Below are 17,944 nucleotides of genomic sequence, written 5' to 3'. Positions count from 1 at the left end.
GCGCCAGGAGTGAAGCTCGCCTAGAGCGCCAAATGTGCTGGGGCCGCCCCTGATTCCACGATTTGATAATCGACATGTGAGCCCGTTTATTTTGTATGTGTGGGAGAGAGAGGAAGAGAGACTACAGATGTTACGTCAATCAACGAAATGAAGAAAACTGACGAACACAAACAATTTGCATATCCGGCCGTTTAATCCTTATTTGACAAATCAAATAAATCCATAACCATTTAATGGAATATTCTTTATTATCATGAACTAATAGCTGTATGACTAAGATGTTCAGCTCTGTCTCATCAAAAGAGGAGCCCTTATTTTAACACCGGCTGTGATAAACCGCTCATCCATCACAGGCCATTTCATCACCAGCCCTTTTGCGACATCAGACGTCGAAACGTGCCCCCCGTTTCTATCGGTTCCTCTGGATGTAGTTCACACAGATCCAGGATTGTGTGTATGTGTAAAACGTATGATTTCTAAGAGCTAGTCTGATGTTAATCTAAATGTGGTTTTAATGACACATGAAGGTTCAAAGAACGACTTGTATGCTTCCTTATTGCCCCCTAGGGTCCCGTGTCGTCCACTACAGCTCGAAAAAACGAATATAAGGATTATGCCTTGATGACGAACCTCCAAACACAATTAAACAAAAGACAGACAAATTGTTCGCCTTAAAGAAAAAAACAGAAAGAATGGTTACCATCAGCAATATTCAAGCAATATATTGTCAGGGATCTTAATTGAGCTGCAGTATGACCACCGACCAGCAGGGGGAGTAGATGGACTCGGAGTCCTCCATGATGTCATGGCGGTGGAGGGGGGATAACCTGCCAGACCTGTGAAGGAGGAAGGAAGCCGTCTGTTGACCGCCATGAAGGGGGGTTATCAATTCTGGATCTAATACATCATGGCTCTCACACACACACACACACACACACACACACACACACACACACACACACACACACACACACACACACACACACACACACACACACACACACACACACACACACAGAAATACGCGTGCGTGCGTGCGTGTGCGTGTGCGTGTGTGTGTGTGTGTGTGTGTGTGTGTGTGTGTGTGTGTGTGTGTGTGTGTGTGTGTGTGTGTGTGTGTGTGTGTGTGTGTGTGTGTGTGTACGTGTTCGTGTGTGCTTTAATTTACAATTTCAAGTTAAAAAAACAACACCACTCAGGGTCATCCACCGCCGTCATTCCCTCGCCACGCAAATGACTCAACTGTCGTTCAGCTTCTCACCTGAACCCGCGGAACGGGGCGTCTCGCTTTAACAGAGCCTCGGGTAAAATGACACCGGGTGACGCCCTGAAACAAAGCATAGCAACTTTACACAGTCCTGGCGCACTGCACTGGGACCGCGCACCTGGTCTGTCCCATAAAACACACACAGGCGGACGACAATAAGTAACCGATACCGGAGAAGTTATGCCCTCAAAACAGGGGGAGACGACCAGCCGTCGTTGACCGACAACGGAAGGATCCGAGATGGGGGACGAGGGTTGTTTCAAGTCCGTTCTCCCCCCTCAGGTCCTGGACGACAGCAGTCTGGCCCTGCCGGCCGAGCACAGCATCCTGAGCCCGGCCAGGTTCCACTCCGTCGACCGGAGCGTCCGGGTCCAGCAGCAGGTCCAGCTCACCCTGGCCCGCAAGGGGAAGAAGTCCGCCTCAAACGGTAGGCCATTTAGTCAGCGCTCTTCATAACACCTGCATATCAAGTTATGGTTCAAGTTGGGAGACCTGCAATGGCGAACTCATAGAGAATGGAATAATAAGTATGCATTGAACTGTGCTAGACGAGCTGCGGTGGCCGTTTAACGTTGTTTTGCCATTATCGCTCTGGTGTGTTTGGGCTCAACAGCTCACAGCCAACACGCTCCAACTGAATGGAGCGGCTTCTGGCCCAACAGGTTAATGAGTAGCATATCTTCTCTGTGTGTGTGTGTGTGTGTGTGTGTGTGTGTGTGTGTGTGTGTGTGTGTGTGTGTGTGTGTGTGTGTGTGTGTGTGTGTGTGTGTGTGTGTGTGTGTGTGTGTGTGTGTAAGCGTGTGTGTGTGTGTGTGTGTGTGTGTGTGTGTGTGCGCGTGTGTACGTCTATGAGAGAGATCTTTGTACGAACAGAAACCTCAGGCATATTGCAGGTCTGTAGCCTACTACATAGTAGTAAACAAGGGACAACAAGGTACTTTTAAATAAACCATCGACCAAAGGAAGTATTTATTACAGTCTAGTTTCCCGTGTTTTCACGGTTCTAATAATCCAACCCCACTGTGGGACGATGCCTCACCGAATCCTGAACGGACATGTACGGACAACCAGAGGTTGCGTGATTAATACAAACTCACATAAAGCATATGATCCCTCACAGAAACAGGTTAAAAGCTGGAGAAACGTTGGGTTGAACCTGAATGCTTTCACATTCTCATCGTGACGAGTCGGGAGGGACAAAAATCTGTTTTAACTTTTAAGTGCTGACTTATCTTCAATTGGATCAACCTCCGCAGTGGCAATGAGTAATTAGCGCGTCGTTGCCATTTGTGCGTAAGTGTGTATGTGTGTGTAAGGTAATGACATAATTAGTGTGACAGTGAGACATGTCTTGATGCTACCACCAGGCAGCTAACCCTCTCCACCACCATCCAGGTAGCGTCCATCATGCCCAAAGGAGTCTGTCCTGGAGCTCAGACTACAGAGACGGACCGTCGCACAACAGCGTAAGATCCCCTCTCTCTCTCTCTCTCTCTCTCTCCTTTGTCTCCCTCCTCTTTTTGTTTGTTTCCTTCTTTCGATGTATAGCTTTTTCTTTCTTTCATTCCTTCTTTCTTTCTCTCTCTCATTCGTATTTGTTGTCATCTTATTCTTTCTTTCCGTCTCTCTCTCTACCTGTCTTTCTATATTTATATTTTTCTCTCTATCTTCGTCTCCTCCTAACTTTCCTCCTTTGTGTTTGGGTTTATTGCTTCTCTCTTTATTTCCCCCAATATCTTTATCGCTTCATATCTATCACTCTTTCTTTCTCTCTATCTTTGGCTCTTTTTATTATATCATATTAGTTGCATAAAAGGAATGCAACTTATTGGTGTTATCGTTTTATTGGAGGGTGTTATGAAAGGTGAACCTATCAAATCGCTCCCTCCCTCGCTCTGTATCCTGGAAGAACCAATCAGTGGCTTCGTTCCACGGTGAGGCCCCGGTCTATGTCGTCTGCTTTGAATGTCCTCAAATGCAGACCGCGGAAAAACTACGCGCTCACCACCCGGCAGAGAAGAACTGTTCAGCTTCTGTTCCTCGTAAAACAAACCATCGTCACAACTCACCTCCTGGTTCCCCTGTTGGATTGATAAAGAACCAAAGAACTGTATCCCCGCACGTCTGCTCGATAAAGAACCAAAGAACCATATTCCCCCACATCTGCTCGATCCAAAGAACCGTATCCCCCCCATGTTAAATCGATAAAGATCTAAAGAACCGTGTCCCCCCACGTCTGCTCGATAAAGACCCAAAGAACCTTTATCCCCTGTTTGATCAATAAAGAACCAGAGAACCTTTATCCCCCTGTTTGATCAATAGAGAACCAAAGAACCTTTGTTCCCCCTGTTTGATCGATAAAGAACCAGAGAACCTTTGTTCCCCCTGTTTGATCAATAAAGAACCAGAGAACCTTTATCCCCCCTGTTTGATCGATAAAGAACCAGAGAACCTTTGTCCCCCTGTTTGATCAATAAAGAACCACAGAACCTTTGTCCCCCCTGTTTGATCGATAAAGACCCAAAGAACCTTTACCACCGTTTGATCGATAAAGAACCAAAGAACCTTTATCCCCTGTTTGATCAATAAAGAACCAAAGAACCTTAACCACCGTTTCATCAATAAAGAACCAGAGAACCTTCACTCCTGTTTGATCGATACAGAACCACAGAACCTTTGTCCCCCTGTTTGATCGATAAAGAAGAGAACCTTTGTCCCCTGTTTGATCGATAAAGAACCAAAGAACCTTTATCCCCCTGTTTGATCAATAAAGAACCACAGAACCTTTGTCCCCCTGTTTGATCGATAAAAAACCACAGAACCTTTGTCCCCCTGTTTGATCGATAAAGAACCAAAGAATCTTTGTCCCCCCTGTTTGATCGATAAAGAACCAAAGAACCTTTGTCCCCCCTGTTTGATCAATAAAGAACCAGAGAACCTTTATCCCCCTGTTTGATCGATAAAGAACCACAGAACCTTTATACCCCTGTTTGATCGATAAAGACACAAAGAACCTTTGTCCCCCTGTTTGATCGATAAAAAACCACAGAACCTTTGTCCCCCTGTTTGATCGCTAAAGAACCAAAGAACCTTTGTCCCCCCTGTTTGATCAATAAAGAACCACAGAACCTTTGTCCCCTGTTTGATCAATAAAGAACCAGAGAACCTTTATCCCCCTGTTTGATCGATAAAGAACCACAGAACCTTTGTCCCCCTGTTTGATCGATAAAGAACCAAAGAACCTTTGTCCCCCCTGTTTGATCAATAAAGAACCAGAGAACCTTTATCCCCCTGTTTGATCGATAAAGAACCACAAAACCTTTGTCCCCCTGTTTGATCGATAAAGAACCAAAGAACCTTTGTCCTCCTGTTTGATCAATAAAGAACCACAGAACCTTTGTCCCCCCGTTTGATCGATAAAGAACCACAGAACCTTTGTCCCCCCCGTCCCCAGACGCTGAGGAGCGGCTCCGCCTTCAGCCCGCCCCCGACGGCGTCCTGCCGGTCGCTGCGCCGCCCCTCTCGGAGGGTGGAGGTGTCTCCGGCCCCCAGCCCGGTGCTGCCCCGCCCCCCCCTGCGCTACGGGGCCGCCGGCCGGAGCCTGGGGACCTACACCATCCCGGGGCCCGGGGCCCCCCCCAAGATGGCGCCCCTGCCGGAGCGGCCGTACGGCTCAGTGCCGCACAAGCGCTACGCCTTCTCCGAGGTCCCGCACACCACGCGGCTCCACGGCGCCACCTACAGCGCCCGGCGCAGCCCCGCCCACCCCGGGCTCCAGGGCCCCGCCCGCACGGCCCCGCCCCCCCGCAGGGCGGCGGCGGGGGGGGGTGGGCTGGTCCAGAGCCATGCCCCTTGGGAGACCGGCACGGCAGAGAGGAGCAGGGTGACCCTCCCCGGGGCGACCCAGGAGCGGGAGGGGGAGCGGGAGGGTGAGCAGCAGGGGGAGGAACAGGGGGAGGGGCAGGGGGAGGGGCAGGGGGAGGAGCCCGAGGAGCAGGGGGTGGGGCTGAGCTGGCTGATCAAGGCCAGGAGGGAGCTGTGCTTCGAGGGTCTGGACGCCGCGTCGGCCGTCAGCATGGAGCTGGACGCCCCCAGGGGGGCGGAGCCTGAGTCGCCCGTCCAGTGGGCCAGCGGCCGGGCTCAGTGAGTATATTCAAACACAATTTATTTACTGAAAATAAAAGACCAAAAAAATATATAAAAAATACATGAAATAAGAAATATCGACAAATTTCCCCAAAAAAAAACGCTTAGAAAAAAATTAACAAAGTCTCGTAATTTTTTTGGACATTTAACTTAATCAGTGTGTCTAAAATGTGTGCGCTTGACTTCCCTGTCGCGGTGTGTGACTGTAAAGCCTAAAAATCGTTCCATAATTCCTGTTCCTGTCCCCACAGGAAGTGGGCGGTGAAGCCCCCCGAGCTGACTCTGGAGCGGGCGGTGGCCGCGCTGACGCAGGACAGCGAGGACGACCTGGTGACCGCCGCCAGCTTCATCCAGAAGCAGTGCTTCAGCAGCGCCGACGCCAGGAAGATGGTACGATCCGTCCTGTGTCTGTACGCATGGGGGATGAAGATGGTACGATCCGTCCTGTGTCTGTACGCATGGGGGATGAAGATGGTATGATCCGTCCTGTGTCTGTACCAAGCCCCAACCGCAGCGAGATATACCAGCATCCAATGCGGAAGTGACAAACCCCCAGCGTAGTAGCACCGGGTGGCCACTACGAGGTGGTACCAAAAGGGAGCAATTCTCCGTTGACTCGCATGTTAAACAGGCCGTTTTCACAGTCTTATTAAACGTATTTACAGCCTGGTCCAAAAAAACCTTCTACTCAGTGTGTTTAGTTTATATCTCCATGACAACACTGAGGGGGGTGAATTTTTTTTTAGGAGGCTAGTTTTTATTTTATTGGAGGTTAAAATGTATGAATAATTAGGGGAGCGGCCTCTTGAGCGACAGCTAGCCGCTGACCCATAGATAGTATTTAAAGCCTAACAGTTTGTAGTCAATCTCAGGGATAAATGGTATATAGTATCTATGGTCTGTACTCATGGGGGGATGAAGATGGTACAATCCTGTGAAGATGGTACAATCCTGTGTCTGTACTCATGGGGGATGAAGATGGTACGATCTGTAGTGTGTCTGTACTCATGGGGGATGAAGATGGTACGACCCGCCGTGGGTCTGTACTCATAGAGGGATGAAGATGCTACGATCCGTCCTGTTACTGTACTCATGGGGGGATGAGATGGTACGATCCGTCCTGTTACTGTACTCATGGGGGGATGAGATGGTACGATCCGTCCTGTTACTGTACTCATGGGGGGATGAGATGGTACGATCCGTCCTGTTACTGTACTCATGGGGGGATGAGATGGTACGATCCGTCCTGTTACTGTACTCATGGGGGGAGGAAGATGGTACGATCCGTCCTGTTACTGTACTCATGGGGGGAGGAAGATGGTACGATCCGTCCTGTTACTGTACTCATGGGGGGATGAAGATGGTACGACCCGTCCTGTTACTGTACTCATGGGGGGATGAAGTTGGTACGACCCGTCCTGTGTGTCAGAGGGGAACGGGCCTCCCCCAGCTTTATTCTTAAAGCTGGGGGAGGCAGTTTTGGAGTTAAATCGTTTTTCAAAAAATTGCCACCACAACCTTCAGGCGCCCTTCTAAAGCCACGCCGCCAAAACGCTTTGGCATTAGGTCTGCTTAGCCTTCTGGAAGACCAGTCATGTGCTCTGAGTACACAGACAGGTAGGAAGGTAGACGGACAGGTAGGTAGGTAGACAGACAGGTAGGTAGACAGACAGACAGGTAGACAGACAGACAGACCGGCCAGTGTATCATTTCACTTTGGCTGAAGGAAGTGATTGGCCAGGCTCATTACAGGCCTGCCACAGATACAAGGTGGTTTTCTTTCAAAGCATTTGGTTTATTGATTGCTGTCAGGATGAAAGATGAAGGCTATTAAAAATAAGACCCCTAAAATATCTACTGTAGCTAGATGTACAATATATGGCTCCCATTTTAACATTTTCTTTGGATGAAACGTCAGACCACCAATCAACCAATGAAGACGGAACCCCTTGGGCGACGATGTTTGTGATTGGTCTATTGGCGCCCCGGTGAACCCCTTGGGCGACGATGTTTGTGATTGGTCGATTGGCGCCCCGGTGAACCGAGCGGCCGTGTTCCCCCACAGGTGTTCTACCTCCACGGGATCCCCAAGCTGCTGCAGCTGCTGCCCAGCGACAGCGAGGAGGTGCAGCGGGCCGCGGCCGGCGCCCTGCGGAACCTCGTCTTCCAGAGCGACGAGAACAAGATGGAGGTGAAGGAGAGCGAGGGCGTGGCCCTCATCCTGCGGGCGCTGCGGAGCTGCCGCGACGTGGAGGCCCGCCGCCAGCTCACCGGTCAGTGCTCGCTGCCGTTGTTGTTGACGTCGTTGTTGTTGTCATAGTTGTTTTTGTCGTCATTTTTGTTGTTTTTGTCGTCGTTGTTGACGTTTTTGTGCCCTAAGTCAAAGGTCCACCTCTCCTGTTTGGCACGTTGCTGGTCTGTTTGTGTATTCTGTGTGCCAGTCGTTGTGACCCTGAAACAAACTTTGACTTGGATCCAGAAGTTGTTTGGACGACCGCGAGGTGGGAGGGGGCGGGTTGTTGGTTTGAACCCGTGGGGCTGAAGCCCCGTGCTGCCTTCCTGCCCCACCATCCTGGGGTAGGGAACTACCTGTCTGTCTCTCTAACGGTCTCCCCCTGACAGGTCTACAGCGTGCTACCTGTCTGTCTCTAACGGTCTCCCCCTGACAGGTCTACAGCCTGCTACCTGTCTCTCTAACGGTCTCCCCCTGCCAGGTCTCCTGTGGAACCTCTCGTCCCACGACGTGATCAAGGAGCACCTGTCCCAGGACGGCTTCTCGGTCCTCACCTCCAAGGTCCTGGTGCCGTGCTCCGGGCTGTCTGAGGGCGAGAACCCCAAAGACGAGCTGCTGGCCGACGCCGACACCTTCCACAACGCCACCGGGTGTCTGCGGTGAGGACCGCCGTCCTCCGCTGGCAGCGTTCCGCCGCCTCATAGATACCGTCGTAGAGGCGCGGGAGAAGCAGCGCTTTCGGTCTCAAGCGATCTTTTTAAGATCTTCTTCTTTCAGTAGCGCCTTCGTGAAGCAACATCCTTTTGTCTGGAGAAAACTGTAATTAGCAGAACGCTGTGGGGACCGACTCAGACAGCTTGTTGCTGGTTTTTGTCAAAAGATGTTATCACCCTAATGTCCGGGGGAGAACAATGTTAGCAGGAAGCAGGAAGTAGAGCGGACTGCAGGGCGGCCTACATTCAGATATTGACATGAATAGTGCATTGTGCTGCTTTAAAGTCGCACAAACTCCATTTCTAACTACTCCAGGAGGAAAGCTGAGCCAGCCGCCCCCTCAGTTCATTGTCCGTCACGTCTCTGTGACTTCAGCTCCACTCTCGTTGTTCAGGAGGGTCGGGAGAATGGTTTATTGATGGCTCCCAGTGTTCCCCCAGAAAATGAAGTTGGGGGTTGGGGGGGAGATTAGGGCTTCAGTTTGTGGTTTCAGTTCACACGACTATTGTTTCGAGCAGCATCACCAATGCATTATTTATCTTTATTTTTTGTACCTGATGGAATCATGTTTTCTTTCCCTACGAGAGTTTTGTGCTTTGTTAATGCATAATAATAATAATAATAATATATATATATATATATATTTTATACGTTGGTAGTCAAGGCGGGGCCCTATTGATGTTAAGGCGGCCGCCTTAACTAAACAGTGCTGGGGGAAACACGGGCTCCTTTCAGGCGTGTTGGGGTATCAGGCGTGTTGGGGTATCGGGCGTGTCGGGGTATCGGGCGTGTCGGGGTATCGGGCGTGTCGGGGTATCGGGCGTGTCGGGGTACCGGGCGTGTCGGGGTATCGGGCGTGTCGGGGTACCGGGCGTGTCGGGGTATCGGGCGTGTCGGGGTACCGGGCGTGTCGGGGTATCGGGCGTGTCGGGGTATCGGGCGTGTCGGGGTATCGGGCGTGTCGGGGTATCGGGCGTGTCGGGGTATCAGGCGTGTTGGGGTATCAGGCGTGTTGGGGTATTATCTGAACCAGGACCCCACAGAGACACCATGGCAACGCTCGGGCGGGAGCGATGACGGACTGGTCTGTTATTCACGGCGGTCCTTTCTGCGCTGAGCTCAGCTCACCCTCCTCCTGTCAGGTCTACGGCCGCAGCTCCGCGTTGCTCCTAGCGACACACCGAAGAACCCCGCTGTCGACGAGTCGCGCTTCAGCTGACGTTATGAGTTTCGCTGGCGTAAAAATACGTTGTCTGGGATAGTTTGAAATCTGATAACATTGTTAAAGTCGGTTTTCATGTATTGACATTTCAATAAACCTTATCTGGTATTTACAAACCAGGATTCTGTTATAGTGCGCCCGAAAGGCAATCTCAGCGGGCGCGGCCTGGTCAGAGTGCTAGCTGCCGGCGCGGCACGATGCCCGGGTTCAACGGCTGCTTTGTTCCCTAGCAACCTGAGCTCGGCCGGCCCGGACTGCAGGAAGGCCATGAGGGACTGTGAGGACCTCATCGACGCACTGGTCTACTACATCCGCGGGACCATCGCCGACTACCAGCCCGACGACAAGGTCAGCCCTGGGGCTCTCTGCCCCCCCCCCCCCCCCCCCCCCGCCCAGTGGTGTGGCCCAGAGCCTTCCTCTGGGGCTCTCTGTCTCTAACACAACAACAGGCTCAGACTCTTCAGGCGAAGGCCCCCACAATAACACAATCACAACAACATGCTGTTCAGACGAGGCCATTCTTAGGTTCAACCATGTACAACTTGTTCAAGTTCAAGTTACTTTATTTTGTACCCAAAGGTAGATTTTGTTTGCAGTCTAGAAGGCCTCTTGCTGGTCAGATGCACGGCATTAGGGAGCAGGTAGGGGTCAGAGGTCAGGGGTCGTCTGGCTCGAGGAGGCCTACAGGTTAGGCGGGACGCACTGGGCATCGAACCCGGGGGCTTCCAGCTAGGAGCGGGAAACACCCTGCCAATACACTGATGCCTGTTTACAATATGCTGTGTTATGGGATATACAGTTATGGCCATCCCACTTCAATTCAAATAATCTCTCTCTGTCTTTCTCTCTCTCCCTCTCCCTCTCTCCCTCTCCCTCTCCCTCTCCCTCTCCCTCTCTCCCTCTCCCTCTCCCTCTCCCTCTCCCTCTCTCTCTCTCTCTCTCTCTCTCTCTCTCTCTCTCTCTCTACCTCTCTCTCTACCTCTCTCTCTCTCTCTCTCTCTCTCTCTCTCTCTCTACCTCTCTCTCTCTCTACCTCTCTCTCTCTACCTCTCTATCTCTCTATCTCTCTACCTCTCTACCTCTCTACCTCTCTCTCTCTCTCTCTCCCTCTCTCCCCCTCTCCCCCTCCCGTAGGCCACAGAGAACTGTGTGTGTGTTCTCCACAACCTGTCGTATGCGATCGAGTCGGAGATTCCTCCGAGGTTCTTCAGGGACCTGTCTGAGGCCCCGCCCCCCCCCTCCTCCACCTGGTCCCCGGGCTGCTTCACCCACCGACCCCCCAAGAACACCACGGTGGGGGTCCCTCCTCAAAACTTCCATCTGTGACACTTTATAATAAGGGGGCGTTAATAAACGATTTATTGTTATTTAACGATCGTTAATGAGGCAATAAGCATTCACTAACGGTTAACACTTAACAAAGGGTCAGTATAATTATCTAATGGGGTTCATGTTTACTAATGAAGTTCATGTGAACTAAGGTAATGGTGTTCATGTAATATTAGGTACTCATTAGTTATTCATTGATACGTTATTGAACCCACTTACCCTAATGCTAATACTAGATAATAATGCTCATTAATATGTTAACTATTGTTAATTAGTGATTCATTAATGTAAGCTTCTGTGAGAAACGTTTCATCTCACACAAAGCTCTTGAGTTCTCAGTATTTCTTATACCTCTTTGCGCCTTCTGTTTGTTGCACGTGAGGTAAGTGCACGTGAGGTAAGTGCACGTGAGGTAAGTGCACGTGTAGTAGGATGTAGAAATGATTAACACAACGATGATTTAACTTTCAATCCCAGTCTTCACCTTTCTCCTAACGCGTGCGGTTGCAAGGGTTACCCACATTCTCCGAGGACAGCGCTGTCTGTCATCCAGCAGCTGACGCTCCGCTTTCCCCCTAGGACCTGGAGCGACAGCGCCCCCTGCTGGAGGAGAAGGCCAACCCGCACGGCATCGAGTGGTTGTGGAGCGCCATCACGGTGCGCATGTACCTGTCTCTGATGGCGCGCAGCGGCAGCAACTTCACCCAGGAGGCGGCGCTGGGGGCGCTGCAGAACATCACGGCCGGACAGGGCATGGTGCGCTGGGTGGACCTCCTCTCTGACCGTAGCTCGTGCTGAAAGGGACATCGCTATACCAGATAGAACTCTGTAGTTGGTTGAAGGTTTTATGTACCTATGCTGATATGCAACTTGATAAATAATAATATATACATTAATAATAATTATGATACAAATATATACATACACCCAATACTAAGGACAATAATTGATATGATATATAATATAAATATCTAGCTTATATTTAATATTTTAGCAAATGTATAACCTTTCATTTTTTTCATTGTTAGTATTTTTCAATGATAAAATAACACGTAAGCATTGATCAATTTGAGGGCTACCTGTCACTCACCTGACCCCCGTCCTATTGGCCCAGCTGTCACTCCCCTGTCCCATTGGCCCAGCTGACTGTCACTCCCCTGTCCCCCCGTCCCATTGGCCCAGCTAACTGTCACTCCCCTGTCCCATTGGCCCAGCTGACGGAGGCTATCTGCTACACGGTGGTGCTGCGGGAGAACGGCCTCCAGCAGGTCCGCCGGATGCTGCAGGAGGGAGACCGCTCCGTGAGGCGCACGGCCGTGGCCCTCGTCAAGAACCTCTCCCGCTACCGCGAGCTGCACGCCCCCATCGGTACGCTGACCCTCCCTGACCTCCCTGACCCTCCCTGACCCTCCCTGACCTCCCTGACCCTCCCTGACCCTCCCTAACCTCCCCGACCCTCCCTGACCCTCCCTGACCTCCCTGACCCTCCCCGACCCTCCCTGACCCTCCCTGACCCTCCCTGACCTCCCCGACCCTCCCTGACCTCCCTGACCCTCCCTGACCCTCCCTAACCTCCCCGACCCTCCCTGACCTCCCCGACCCTCCCTGACCCTCCCTGACCTCCCTGACCCTCCCTGACCCTCCCTGACCTCCCCGACCCTCCCTGACTGATTGTCGTGGTTACAGGGTGTTGGATACTCAGCCGAAAGGTCCCGGGTTCAATCCCCAAAGGCCCCAGGCTCTAGAGCCGTCCTGGAGTCTAAAGCCCAACCCCTACCTGCTCCTTAATGACCTGTCTCTGTACTGTCTAACCCCTACCTGCTCCTTAATGATCTATCTCTGTACTGTCTAACCCCTACCTGCTCCTTAATGACCTGTCTCTGTACTGTCTAACCCCTACCTGCTCCTTAATGACCTGTCTCTGTATTGTCTAACCCCTACCTGCTCCCTAATGACCTGTCTCTGTACTGTCTAACCCCTACCTGCTCCTTAATGACCTGTCTCTGTACTGTCTAACCCCTACCTGCTCCTTAATGACCTGTCTCTGTACTGTCTAACCCCTACCTGCTCCTTAATGACCTGTCTCTGTATTGTCTAACCCCTACCTGCTCCCTAATGACCTGTCTCTGTACTGTCTAACCCCTACCTGCTCCTTAATGACCTGTCTCTGTACTGTCTAACCCTCCCGGGGTAAACAACATGCATCAGAATTCACCATACGTCCCTTTAGTTAAGAGCGCCTGCTTAATTACTAGAGAGTAACTAGTTGATGGTAGCCCACTCAATCCCAGCAGGATATTATTATTATTTTTATCTTATTTTTCAGGACGATGCACATTAATAAACATGGACAGGTAAATGTGGCAGATTGTATCATGTGATCTAAAGTCCCATAACATAAGTTAAACTACCCTGTCTTGGTTCATCTTGACCCAAAATGTGAGGATAACAATCATCTAAAGCCACCATCTATTATTAGTCCGATCATGATGATGAAGAACCACCAAGACGGTGTTGGCTGCACCGTGCGCTACGTCACGGGAACCCCGCTACGTCCTGAGTCCAGAGTGGTGATCCCTGCCGTACCCCCCCCCCCCCCCCCCCCCCCCCCAGTGAAGCAGGTGCTGCCCGAGCTGGTGGCCATGCTGCCCAGCTCGGACCAGGGGACGGAGGTCCCCACGGAGCTCACCGTCTGCCTCTGTCAGATCCTCACCAACTTCACCAAGAACGACACCAGCAGCGTCAAGGCCATCGTGAACCAGGGCGCCCTGCCCAAGGTCATCAACATCAGCACCAAGGACAACGGGTGAGTCCATGTGGAGGGCGGGGGGGTCACACTGAGCTCCCCTTGTCACAGCGCCTGATTATCAATAGCCAATCACGCATATGTTTTTAGATATATGGATATTTATATGTCAAATGCTCGACCATTTTAGCTGCGTTTTCACCAACTGCATTATTCGGACAAATGGTATTATATTAAAATATTAGTATTGTATTGTTGTCGCAGGCAACTTCAATTCAAACCAACAGAATAAATAGCTGACGCTTTCAAAGAAAATCTTTTTTTAAATTTTTTTATTTTTTATTTTATACTGGCCCATGATAGGCTCCCCGATCGGCGAAGGCCCAAGACAATGTGAATTTTTGTTTGGGGCTTACAAAGATCAGAGGCCTATCATCAGCCAAGAAAAAAGAGGGCCAGTGGCCCCTTGACACCACAGCCACAGTCGTCTCACCCCCCCCCCCCCCCCCCCGCTCAACAACGGCAAAATGTCGGAAAAAAGTTACACATCAAACGAACAACAGCGAGTGTAAAGGCGCTTTGAGCGGCCCAAGGGAGGACAGCACAGTGTACAAGGAGACTGTTACATGGAGACTGTTACATGGAGACTGTTCCAGTCATTAAAGAAGGGACGATGGATTGTTTCTGTGTCCTAGCTTCGGTCCGACCCGGGCCGGGCAGGCGGCCTGTCTGCTGCTGCACACCATGTGGAGACACAGCGACCTCCACGGGGCCTATCGGAAGGTACCCACACGCGCACACGCTCGCACTCACTCACACAGACATTCATACAGTCATTCACACAGTCATTCACACAGTCATTCACACACGCACGCACGCACGCACACTCGCACACACACACTCGCCCCGTGTATCTGAAGGACACAGTTTGTGGGTCAGTCAGTCCGTTTTCCCCTGATCCTGAAGCACAGGCCGTACACTACAGTACGTTACAGTACACTGTCTACAGTATGTTACAGTACACTACAGTACAGTACAGCACAGTACACTACAGTACATTACAGTACATTACCGTACAGTACACTACAGTACATTACAGTACAGTACACTACAGCACAAACACAAGTCATTTAAAAACTGTTGCTCGTTGGTCGGGTTTTGTTTACTTAAGCCTGAGACAAAGAACGGTAAAGTAGGTGTGGCTTGTTGTATAATAGCATAGTAAACATAGGTGGGGCTCGCTGCTATTGTTCTCGTCTGGAGTGATACATTTATGTGTGTGAAAAACACATTCAAAACAATGGGCCTTATTCACCCGGTGGCCATCTTGGCTCTAAACGCCAGCAGGATGGGGCAAAACGCCAGCAGGATGTCTAGTGCTGAGAACCAAGATGGAGGCGAAGTGTCCGCCAGTCGAACCAGGCTAATGGTGCACGTATCGCGCGGTGGAAGTGCTTAAAAACAGTGTTTTATATTGTACGTAACATTGACATACCAATGAGCTCAGTCTCCTTTGTGTTTGTCTCGAACAGGCTGGGTATAGGAAGATTGACTTCGTCAACAGCAGGACCACGAAAGCTGTGAACTCTTTGCAAGACTAAACCGTAGAATCACGAACCCAGCGCTGGCTGCAGGAAAACATTTGGTGCGGTGATTCAGAACATTTGGTGTAGATTCTATGTTAAATAAAATCAATGATCTGTTGTTCTAAGTTTTCAGATTGATTGTTTTGCAGATAGTTTGTTTAGTAGAATACTTAAAATAGCCCTTTTAAGCATTCCGTTTTATCTAGTTTTTTTTTTAACAAAAGCACGTATAATGATCGCATCAACCCTCGGAATGAATGAATGAATGAATGAATGGATGAATGGATGAATGTGAAAGGTTGGGAGCAATGTCAATGAATGAATGATGAAAAAATTATGTAAAATTGAACATAATCTGAAGTTGAATTTCCTTTACTTATGTGTGTATAGTTTGTTTTTATAAATGTACCCCTTAGAGGGCAGCTTTGAGAACCTTATGATTATAGTAGTCTTTATGTACCATCTGGTATTCTTTTGTATTTGTTTTTGTTTTGCACTGCTATGCGAATACTTTACGTTTAACCGTGTGGATAAATGTCACTTTGCAGGAAATTGTTCTGGAAATATCCATTTATTTTGTGAAGGAGGACATTTTATTGGGATTTCAATGTGTTACTAATTTAAACGTCACTAACACACTTGGTATATAATCCATCAATATATATATAGTTGTCATGAATTTTGAAGTTTGGTCAATAATTATCCGTTTTTGAAGATTTGAAGCCATTATAATGATTCATAATATACAAGTTAAAAAGTTACATGAAGTTTAAAACACATATTGTGGAACGGTGGAAATGGTCTCATTGATTAGAGTGGAAGCGATCAGCAGAGGTGACCGCGGCGCAGCCGTCCCGCGGCGCGTACGCCTCCGGTGGAATCAAGCCTTGAGAGTAGACCGAGAGAAAGTGATGACGCTCTCAACAAAATGGCTGCGCCCATGAAGACATTTATTTTTTGCTTAAGTACCACGTAGGACAATTTAATGTCGATTTTAAATGCTCTTACACACTTGATTACATTGCTAATTTATTCCGTTCACCAATTTATAAATTGCATGGTCTTGCTGTCCGTGCAATACAATGTAAAGTTGTGTTTATTTTCAGGCTGGTTTGCTAAAGAGGCTAATGTAGCTAACAATAAATAACGACTAGCTAACTCCATGCCACAATAACAAAGACAAACAGGAACGCTATGAATGCTCCGAGTCCGGAAGTGACGTCAAACGTGCAACTCGGAAGGCTGGCGTCCGAGGATTCCGGAACACACCATAACGCCACCAATTCCAACAATCATGGATAAGGTATGAGCATGGGTATGACTCGAGCCATGTGACAGTTTCAGTCTCCTCGTTCCTTTACGATCACTCATGGAAATGTTCCAATAGTTGGCGCCATTTTTCCAGGAGTTACGAGAGAAATCCAATTTTTAAGGTAAGAAAGTATTTTTATTTATTCGTATTTTTTTTTCTATTACTGTTACCGTTGTAAAGTTGTATGAGTTATATCAGGTCAAACTATAGTTTCTCTAGTAAAGAATGGTGTGTCTCTCCCTTGCTAATGTCAAAGCCCCATGCCGATACAGCTAGTTTAGGAATGGATGTCAGGGCAAGGTGGGTTGTAATGCATGTTTTGAAAGTGTTACCATCATCCCCTCACATACAAAGTTGTTACCAGAGAAGATGTTGAAGATGTGGCCCTGTTCTCAATAAAAACAACTGTTCAGCTCTCTCTCTCAAGAGACACAAATGCACACACACAAAGTATAAACGGTATGTTTTTTATAGTTTCATAACATTAATATGATCTTTATTCTCTATGTGAAGAATGGATTGTATGTTATACGATTCTATTTCTTCTGTATACCTACAGTAACTGAATGTAGCCTACCATTTCTCATGTATAGGCATAGGCTATAGATGTGTGTGGCATCCAGCCTGCCTTTGCCAATGTAACACACACACACGCACACACATAGGCCTACACACACAGAATGCATATGTTTTAATTTACAAAAGTTTAAGAATATTTTGTTTGGTGAATATATTTTCAAACCCTGTTGCTTATGCTTATCATTAAATCTGCATATCAAATGGAGTCCCAATGTTTTTTTGCATTTTGACTACCTGTTACAACCTACCCCGGTACCTGTTACAACCTACCCCGGTACCTGTTACAACCTACCCGTACGTGTTACAACCTACCCCACGTGTTACAACCTACCCCGGTACGTGTTACAACCTACCCCGGTACGTGTTACAACCTAGCCCGGTAGTGCGGTAGGTTGTCACAAAGGTATACTGTATTTGTCATAATCTCACAAAATCCGTGATATAGCCTAGTTGAGGAGATTTATATGGTTGCCACTTGTAGCAGACAAATGGGTACTTTGTCAAAAAGGTCCAGAACTGCTTTAAAAATATATAGTTTTAGGTGCTGAAGAAAAATGTGTTACAACCATACCCGGTCTCCCCTATGTTTTGTCCGTACAACTTTATAACAACCCTCCTAGCCTCATTACCACCCATATAAGGCTTTAGTCCTATACTACATGAAGTAATACATCCAAACAATCTTCAATCGAGGTTTTTCAAAGGACACCGCATAACTCCCACATCTGCGCAGCGCTCCTTGTGCCCCCCTCGGTCTCTGTAAGTCAGTGCTACTTTCCCAAAAGAGTGAGTTTTTGCGACTTTGAGATA

At 49.0% G+C, this 17,944-nt stretch overlaps 1 protein-coding gene across 1 annotated transcript; it reads left to right on the top strand.

Moving 5' to 3' along the window:
• The first annotated feature begins 1,216 nt into the window (after window positions 1-1,216).
• pkp2 (plakophilin 2) lies at window positions 1,217-17,046 on the top strand. The gene is made up of 14 exons (XM_056587572.1): window positions 1,217-1,694; window positions 2,663-2,733; window positions 4,722-5,150; window positions 5,265-5,410; window positions 5,665-5,803; window positions 7,479-7,686; window positions 8,128-8,305; window positions 9,813-9,930; window positions 10,717-10,875; window positions 11,491-11,667; window positions 12,126-12,279; window positions 13,525-13,717; window positions 14,353-14,440; window positions 15,190-17,046. The coding sequence occupies exons 1-14, from the start codon at window positions 1,508-1,510 to the stop codon at window positions 15,256-15,258; spliced, it is 2,316 nt and encodes a 771-aa protein (XP_056443547.1). The 5' UTR covers window positions 1,217-1,507; the 3' UTR covers window positions 15,259-17,046.
• The last annotated feature ends 898 nt before the right edge of the window (window positions 17,047-17,944 follow it).

The sequence above is a fragment of the Gadus chalcogrammus genome, chromosome 4 (genome assembly GCF_026213295.1).
Source record: "Gadus chalcogrammus isolate NIFS_2021 chromosome 4, NIFS_Gcha_1.0, whole genome shotgun sequence".
Lineage (NCBI taxonomy): Eukaryota > Metazoa > Chordata > Actinopteri > Gadiformes > Gadidae > Gadus > Gadus chalcogrammus.
This window is presented reverse-complemented; position numbering and strand designations above follow the sequence as displayed.